General features: G+C 36.0%; 1 protein-coding gene across 1 annotated transcript in view; it reads right to left on the bottom strand.

The window, feature by feature from the left end:
* The window catches only part of tusc3 (tumor suppressor candidate 3), a 70747-nt gene that overhangs the window by 11967 nt on the left and 49006 nt on the right, over positions 1–9774 (bottom strand). The window contains exons 7-8 of the mRNA XM_024260020.2: positions 4324–4387; positions 542–616 (exon numbers count right to left, since the gene is read on the bottom strand). Coding sequence (XP_024115788.1) covers positions 542–616; positions 4324–4387 — 139 coding nt within the window. The remainder of the gene's footprint in view (positions 1–541; positions 617–4323; positions 4388–9774) is intronic.

Below are 9774 nucleotides of genomic sequence, written 5' to 3'. Positions count from 1 at the left end.
CTACATATATTTTCTCTGTGGTCCAGATTCTCTTGGAAAAATGCTACAAAAACATGTTAAAAACACTAAAAACATGATCGTCATTGGAGCTGGTCATTAAATGATAACTCAGCCGATGTGATTTATTTCATAACATTTTCACAGTGTTTCTTACATTTACTTGTTTAACTAAAGTTAATGTAATTTTAAGAACACATTTAAATTAAATGCATCATTTCTGTTCTGTACACACTCCCTTTCAAATAGATATGAAGGAGAGAAGTGTGTTGTCCAAGCAATAAAAGTTTCTGTAGAATTTCAAACACTTCTATTGTGCATGCCTGTGGCCATGCGAATGATGTGTTCACTTTCCTGAAAGACATTTCTGAGAGCCTGATTTTCTGGTCAACGGTCAACTTGAAAATCTGTCAATTACAGCCATCAGCGGGGCAATCAGTGCATCCCTTCAGGAATGGTTAGTGGAGTATAAAATGGACCAAGAAAATATATATATATATATCACAAATTATGAAGAAGAAAGAAAACACATTTTTCAACTTACTTCTCCTCTTTCCAACATCACCCTTGGAGGTAGCAGCTTCATTGAGCAAAACCATCCCCATGGTGATTGCAGCATCTGGGACAAGGTTGTCAAGGAAACGGGCCACAGATATGAGAGGTACCGGCTAGAAAATACATCCTGACCCAGAAAGGAACTTTAAACATACACATACCTGTATAGATAAGTTCTTGCATGCATACATTTCTCAGGCGAAGTGCAAGGACAGCAAGTTCTTTGCAAAGAAAAAAAAAGGCAGGCCACAACAATCACAGAATCTTGAAAATCATTACCAATTAATAGATTAGAACTTGATATCAAATTATAGAACATGTAATTTAACATGTATATCTATAAAATAGAACGGAAATAGAAAATGTAAGTTTTTTACATTCATTTACTCTTTGTCTATTTTTCTTGTCTCTAACTCCAAGAGAACAGCGTTCACATTTTCAGGACACTATAGAATCAAATGTGTGGTGGCACACAGCAGCAGAGCGGAAGCCTGAGAAGGAGAGCATTATCATGGATTCCAACTTCATTTATTTATTTCAAAGGCCCAAAAAGTCTAGCTCTGCCAAGATAAACCAACAAAAGTCAAGTGCACACAAACACAGCACACTTCACAACAATGAAACACACTGACAAAAGCTTCACTTTTACTCTAAATAACAAGTAGACTCAACAAATGTTTTACCTTTTTCTTTAAACCGGTAAAGCTGAAATTGAAATAAATACATTTTTAGCATACTTTTTATACGGCGCGAAAAAAAGCATTTTGAAGTAACAGTTTGATGGCTGCTTGTAAGAGATAAATACTTAGTTTTCTGCAATATTACACAATAAAAAATCATTTCCTGGATTTTGATTTGACATTCTGTCTTTCACAGTTGAAGTGAATCTATGACGAACGTGACGGATCTCTCTCGTCTTTTTAAGAAGAAAAAAAATGCATAATATGTGATTGAAAAATATTTTTTTACACACGGTATATAATATAAGTAACTGTGCAAGAGGCCATGATTTGCTATGCCCCAAATATGTCCTAATTTTGAATATTTTTGTAGTTTTTTATTAAAGCCACATAGGGGGTTGATAAGTACAGGTTCTTGAGCTTTTTGAGTTGTCCAGGCCCGTGGAGGGTCTGAATCATCAGGGGGCACAGGTGTGTTTCCTGCAGGTTCCCTGAGGGTGTACAGCCACCTCTGGAACGTATGATTGTCATGTGTGTGGTAAGTGTGTTGTGAATCATGGAAAGGTCTATTTGTTTCCATAATTCTTTCATTTTTTTAACTTTAATAGAATATAGAGTCGTGGCCCACTGTTATTTGTTTTCAAGTATTTGTTTGTTTATTTTTACATAAATTGCAGTTTTAGTTCATAAAACCTTAGAAAACAGGATTTAAGAAATTTTAAATACTGTGAAGAAATGTGTCCAAATTTTTCAAGATATGAATTATTAAACCTAGTTTCATGAAATAATCATCTGGTGGAGGTCCTCTTTTGTGCCTAGAGCAATCAGGCTCCATCACTCTACTTTTGGGAGAACAGGACACAGTAGCAGGAGTTAACGTATACGTTTAGACCAGTTTTTATCCTTCTATCCTTATTGTTGTACCTGACAAAGGACACGCAAAGAGAGCGCACTTATCACGTGAACATCACTTATGGGCTACTTAGGCAGGATTTGGGAGGATTAGAACAATAAAAAAATACGTATGACGTGCCTGAATCTCACCTACCTAACTCTTGCGTGTTGCCTAGGTGTTCAGTAAGACCTGTTGCCAGTACAAAAAACTGTGCACAAACATTTTTGCCCTACATGCTCACTGCGGTCTATGACCTACATATTCTGTGTGGGTCACCTCCGTAGCCCGTACAGGTTTGTCCATTTTGACCTGTATCTAGTCATAATGCTGCATTCACACAGAACACGATCCGTGGAGCATGAAGCGGCCCGTTTCAATGTTAAGTCAATGGCACAGATTGAGGCAATCTGAAGTCCCACGACGGGATTTGAGCAACGGGGGCAGCAGAGAGACTTGATTCTGGCAAGTTGCCGGATAGCATCTGCCAATCAGGAAGTCAGCTTTGGGCATGTGACGTTTTCAGTAACACGATCAGAGGGTAGAATACTAATCTAAAGCCAGCATTTTTGTCCTGAACTTCCATCTATTTCCTTAACCCGCTGGGGCCGAGGGGTTACCAGAGCTCGTCCTGGCTGCTGTTGGGCGGAGACAGGATCCACTCCGGACAAATGGCCAGCCGGCAGACAGAGAGCCACTGCGGGATGTGGGGGATGAGCGTCCGTTTGAGCGTCCTGAACCTTGTGATATTTCTCTTATTTTTATTGAGACAATAATAATAATAATAATAATTAAAAAAGGCACCTTTAGTTTTGTTTTTTCTCTTGTTTTTTGTTTTTTTTTTATTGCGAGAGACTGAGCCTTGAAACTCAGCCACAGAGACACAGAAACACAGTGGAAGTGGCTGTCAGAAAACACAACCCCCACAGTGAAAGTGAACTAGCTCCAGGAATCTCAATGATCTCATGAACCCAGACATGTAGACGTGTAACCAATGTTTTTGTAGAACTCTTCACAATAAATAAACCTGTTTTATATCTCAACATCATCCGTGTCTTCCATACATTCTAAGTGAGATACCCACGGACACCGCTCCATGTAGCAATCATGCTAAAAACATTAGCGGGTAGCTCCTCCAACGTGCATCAAGCTCAGGCAGGCGGCGAGCAGCCAATTCGCCCCGCAGCAAAAGAGGGGCGGGCCAATTTGTTGCACGAATTGCATTTGGTGTGAATGTAGCACAAGGTCAGTTGTGACTAAGACTTATGCTTTGTAAGCTGGAGAAGCACTTTGTTTTTTAACAACTTTACAACAAGGCTACCAATTATCTTTTCTTTTTTTAATTAAACACCATTATACGTGTAAGCTCAAGGCAATCAATGATGATAAACGCTTTTGTTACCCTTTTCAACATTCCAAGTTTGAATGCTCTTCAACAAATGCATTCATTAAAGCTCTCAGAAGTCTCAGAGAAAATATTTAAAACAAATGAAGAACAATTTTAACCTCAGCTTCCCACCCACTCCAGGAAGCTAGAAATGGAATGCCTGGATGGACAAATGCGACTGAGAATGGGGAATTGCACAAAAACACATTTATCCATGCAGAAACTGGCTGAATGATTCTCATAAAATGTGTTTACACCTCCTGCACAGACAGCAAAGGGAGGCGTGCCATCGTGCCTGCCTTTGCATTTGTGGTTTATCTAAATGTGATCAGATGGTGGCACAAAAACCCAAACCAATGCGAGCACAAACAAACCTTTTGTCTGTGCAGCAGGTGTGACCTTGAACCAGTTATTTCCAATGGGAATGGACCCGACAGTTGGAATAACCAGTATCATCCCCGCCAGATACACAAAAGCAGCTGTGTAAGTACACAAGCAAACCGAGGTCCTCAAATACACACTCAAACACCAAACATGTTTACGTCCAAACAGCAGAATCACACTCACCGTCTTACTAGAGGTAGATTTTCGAGCAAGTAGCCTTCAATAGAAGTGAGTTTCTTAATATTTTTTGTCTTAATTTAATCCTCCTAGTGGAAAATTAACACTCAAATGTTCATCAAAGGTGACTAAATATTGAATAAATCAAACAGAAACTGGTGTTTGACCTTTTACTGAACGATAACTTCCGTCAGAGAACAAGACATTTCAAAGCACACACAAACCCCCGTAAGATTAAACTAAAAGGATACTCAAAAGGAGAATGATGTGCGACTCAGCTACAAACTGAGCCTGGCTGCTTCCATGAATGTAGCTCTGTGAACAGAAAAAAGAGACGTTAGTTTAGTCTTTTCTACACACTTTAAAAATATAACTATGGTAAGACAACTTATGCTAGAGTCTGTGTGTAGACAGAGTGTGTGTGTTCATAATGTTGGAGACAATGATGCACCAAAAGTGCACAATCAACAAAAACAAAGTGACATGAATGTTTGGTGTTATTTACAGTTGAGGACAGTCACCTAAAGCGACAGGGAAGCTGTGATGTTTCTGGGAGCAGAGATGATGAGAGTGTTACAACAATGACTTTGTCACTTTGCATACGCAATGACAACAACTCACAACAGCTATGAAAGAAAATACAGAGAGGACTTTCAAAAGCAATAAATTAAAAGTGTCTGCATATCTCTCAATTTCAGCTTATGATCTTACAGTACTTTTGATAGATCACATAAAAACAACAAAAAACATGGTCGTCTACAGACTTAAAAGCAACATCAACAGCAAACGTGTGAAAGTCCTGTTATAAATATAATTTTATCTGTTGGATAATGATCCCAATGTTCTTTCAATTATGATTATGCAGTTTTTAGCCAAAATGAAAAGGCCTGTGTTGTTTATTAAGACATATGCCTCGTCTCTATTAAGCGGTCCAGAACAGACTGTGAAGTATTTAGAAATTTCTATTTTAAAATGGACCCATTTAGCTGTACTATTTGTACTATTTTAAGAATATTCATGGGATCAAAGATGTTAAAAGTGTTTTGTTTCTAGAAATAGGGCTCAATGAGAAGATTTTTAATGTAATATGTGTGTGTTTTGAAGTACTATATACATGTTTTATTAAAAATATATGTTGTAAAACGTATCAAAAAATACATTTTTAGCTTTAGTTCAGGGGTCTGCAACATGTGGCTCTTTTATCTCTTTACTGTGGTTCTTTAACTTTAATGGAAAATGCTAACAATTGAATAAATAATAAATTAGTTCAATTTCGTCATTTCTATTTAAAATTTTCACATGTCAAACAACAAAGCAAAAACGTTTAATTTACTGTCAGAAACTCTCTAGAAAAGTTCTTTTAACTTGTTTTTTAAATTTATATTTAATCAAAATAAAATTCTTTACCAGTTTTTTTATTTTATTTTGTGTTTAAAGTTGTGAACAAATACAGTTTAAAATGATTGAATGTGATTTGGAGTTGTGTGTTTTCAATAAAAAGCTCAGGTTATTTTAAAAATGTTTTTTATAAATAAATTAAACTAAAATGTTGTTTATTTTTTAGATTTAGGGAAAAAGGCACTCCACAATCCTAATGATAAAAAACATGTTTGACTGTGTTTCTTTTTAGTATAAGAAAAGCTGCTGCAGCAGGAGGATCGTTTTACACGCAGTGTGTTTTATTTTGAAAGGAACTAGTGTGCAGTGCTTTCTAAACTAAAAGAAGCTACAACTGTCGTATATAGAAACATGTGGTGTAATTCAATTATTGTAATATTTAAAAACTAAATTCTTAAATAAATGCTTAAGTCTCAAAAAACAAATATATATATATTGTGAATTTTTAAACGATAAAGTGGGACTTTGTGGCTCTCGGTGGGTTCTGGTCTGTAAGAAACTAGACCAAATGGCTCTTTTAGTGTTAAAGGTTGCAGACCTCTGGTCTAGTTAGTTTTCCTTTTTTATCCCCTTTTTGTTAAACCGAAAAATGATCTCAAACCGTGACTCTAAAACCTTTACACGATCTGAACCGTGAGTTTAGTGATCTGTCACACTGTGTGTTATTTGGAGATACTTTGGGTTTAGGACAGGCAACATTCTCCAAACATAGGTACTATGTAAAACATGCCGAAAACTAATAAACATTGAAATAAAACTATCACAGTGAAATGGAAATGTATAAGTATTAATTTATTTATTTTGTTTTGCTATTTGTCCATTAATTGCAAATCAAACACAGATAAAGCAGATTCTTCTCATATCGTGCAGGCCTAGTCCAGACTATTCTAAACCGCCCAAGAGCGGACCGGTCCACTCTGGACCGGTCAGTGGAAATAAGGCAATGCCTGCTGCAGGGTAGCAGGAGTTCATCAGAAATCAGTTCATCAAAGTTCAAGCTCTGAGCTGTTGGCGTGGACGTAACCCTACGTTGATATCCCAGCATTCCTTTGTTTACTCTCTATCCAGCTAACTAGCTTATAGCTCTTCACAACCCCAAGCTAACATTAGCAATGCAACAAAAATAGCAAGCAATATCAGAGCTATGCAGTCGTATAATTTTAAGCCAGATACCAGCTCAGATGAGGAAAATGAAGACGTTAGTGGATCTACAGTATTTATCTGTAAGCGGTGGATTTAGAATTATAGTGGAGCAGGGAGACTTTGGGACGCCAGTTTTAGTTGCGGTGTCACAAACCTGAGCTTTTTCAAATGGCTCGGTTTTGTCTGCTCTTGATCCTTCACGATTTGCATAAAAAATACACAGAAATGCAGTTTTGATCTTAAATTATTTTATATATTTACTCCATCATAAGAAAAATTCTGCCAGGAAGTTATGCCAAGATGCCAAAATCCCGATAATTTTTTAAATATAACCAATTTTTCACAAAAAATCCTATCTAGACTAAAGAGATGAAATAAACACACAAACACAACGGACAACAAAAAAAACAGACACACACAAAGACACTGAAACAGGGACCATTTGGACATTCACACAAGTTCAGATCATGATCCATTTGCATTTTGTCCATGTACTTTGTTTTTGCCAATACAGGCTCTCGGTGTAGCTAGACATTTCTTCAAAGGACACAATTTGGAGGAATTTTCATCTTTCTGAGAAATAATGTCGACTTTAAAATGAACCGGCTTGCTCTCCCACTTCTTCACAGTTTGGTAACTCTAAAAAGTTTTCTTTCTTCTTATTTGATTCAAATGAGACAACACAAATGTCATGCTGTTACAAGCAGGTGAGGGAAGAACAGATGTAAGGAAAACCACAAACAAAGATGTAACAAAGTCTCAAAACACAGAACTAATTTGACGTAACAGCAGAGAAATAGGCATGAAACTGATCAGACTCAGCGAAAGTTTCTTAATTATTGTGTTAGTAATTAGAAAAGTGCAGGCAGCTGTGACTGCCCAACAGGATCCACAGGGGGAATGGGCGGAGTCAGTCCCAGCCTGACTATAGAAATGTATCAAGCAATTCATATAAAAAATAGTGAGACAGGTTGTAAATCTGATGATGTCCAATCAAGCAACATTTTTACAACTGTTAATATCTAATCCTATCTAATGTTTTATTTATTTATTCCAAATATACCAATCAACTTCAACTCAATCCAATGAATGCAGAAAGTTGTTTTAATAGAACAACATTGATGGTGCAAGTAGAACAAAAGAAATGCTACAAGAAAACCTGACAAAAAGAGAATGTCTTTTAGCCTAAATGTCATCCATCTGTGTTAAGATCTTTTTAATTCATGTGCTGTTTCTGAGGTGTGAAGACCCTCATTATTTCTCCAATTTATCTAATATAACACAAAGCAGACTAAATGTTGCAATACTGTTTTATAGTCATTTTTCTAATTAGATCAGAGGATCAATGCCTTGTCACAGCAAATTGAACAACTTTAAAGATGAGAAATGAACTATTAAGCTTGCAGTTATTGAATAATCTGATGTTTATTTAAAATGGACAAAGAAGGCAACAACATAAATTCCAGGTTTCTATGTTACGACTAGGGGTGTCACATTGTGGTGTTCATTGCGATTAATTAATTACACAGATTTTAGCTTTTTTCTTTTTATTTTAATACTTTACGGTGATGGAAATTGATGTGTTCCCACAAGCATATGCCGACTACGAGCACATTTTTCGCAAAAAGAGCAAAACAGCTGCAGTGGTAAAACAGAGAGAGTTGGTGTGGGAGAAAATAGGTGTCAGAGTGAATGCGTACATCTACATTTGAATCATTTCCATTCAGGATAAGTACTAAATAAGGTCAGTAAGGTCATTTTGTCACTTGTAAAGAATGATTTTTGGTCTGTCAATAACTTAATGAGTAATCTCCTGAATTGCATGAATGACTGTTTTTCTGTTCAGCCTGTTTGGTGACAACTCTCTACATTTTTTGGAATTTTTTTTCTAACCAAAAACCTGCATTATATCTGTATCTCTTTGTTCAACAGATTTAAATTTAGCATTTATAGATAACTCCGAAAGACATCACATTACACAAATATCACAATTATAAATGCACAAAGTGCTTTAATTATTACAAATGATTTGATCAATGAAAGTGGGAAATATGCAGAAAATAACCACATTTATGCACTAAAATGATGGATTAATACACAAAGCCTAGTTTTTATTAGTTCTTTTAAACAGTAAGGTATATATATATATATATATATATATATATATATATATATATTAACTAACTGTTAAAAACCTCAGCATACAGTAAGTTCAGACCCTGAGATTCATCTATGAAAGTCTATAGCTTTTCAATAATTAAGCAAAAAAGCACAAATGATTAGAGACAACTGGCCTGATTTACATGATGCCCAGCAAGGGATGGTGACTTGAAAGCAGACAAAAAAGAAGTTTTATGGAAATGAAGCAAACAGAAGATCCAGACCGAGACCTTCTGTAGATTATGAGTATCAAAGTCTATAGCACACAAGGTCTGGTTTTCCACTTGACTGGAACTGTATATATGGATGGAAAGATGAATAGAAGATGACAAAAAGGTGGAACATAGAATGGATAGACTGTTTTGCTTCAATAACGAGAGAATAAAAAAATGTTCGCTTGACAGGAAACGAAAGTAGAGAATAGATGAAATGTATCTTCTATTTCCAATCCGCCTTAATATTCACTGCTAGATGGGATTTTAAATAGTTGTCTAGAGGCCTTCTCCACAGACTGACGCAAGAAACGGGGGAGAGGCATTGTTTTGGTTTCGTCTTTATTTAGAAATGGGTTAGACTGTTCTTGCATTTTAATCACAGTAGAAACAGAAAACCGCAACTTCTGCATCATAGAGTTTTTTCATTCTAAATGTAATACTTTCAAGATAATACCAATAGAAAGAACAATTATACTCTGGTTTATTTAAAAAAGAAACAAAAATAGATATTGCCTGAAATATGAGATATTTAGTAAAATTCTCTATGGCAAAAGAAAACTGCTACCACTTCTCAAGAGAAACTATGAACAGTTGTAACCTTTATGTCAGCACTACATGGAGAAATAGCTTCCAATTCAAAGTTGAAGTGATTACAATACATTGCTGATGGCAACTGTTTTCAGAAAAACAGTATAAAGGGGAAAAACTGGAGATTTTTTGGGAGAGATGAAAATATTGGATCAGTATGAACACGAGTAGGGATGACCAGAACACTGATGCAGAGAT

The sequence above is a fragment of the Oryzias melastigma genome, linkage group LG1, assembly GCF_002922805.2.
Source record: "Oryzias melastigma strain HK-1 linkage group LG1, ASM292280v2, whole genome shotgun sequence".
NCBI classification, from domain to species: Eukaryota; Metazoa; Chordata; class Actinopteri; order Beloniformes; family Adrianichthyidae; genus Oryzias; species Oryzias melastigma.
This window is presented reverse-complemented; position numbering and strand designations above follow the sequence as displayed.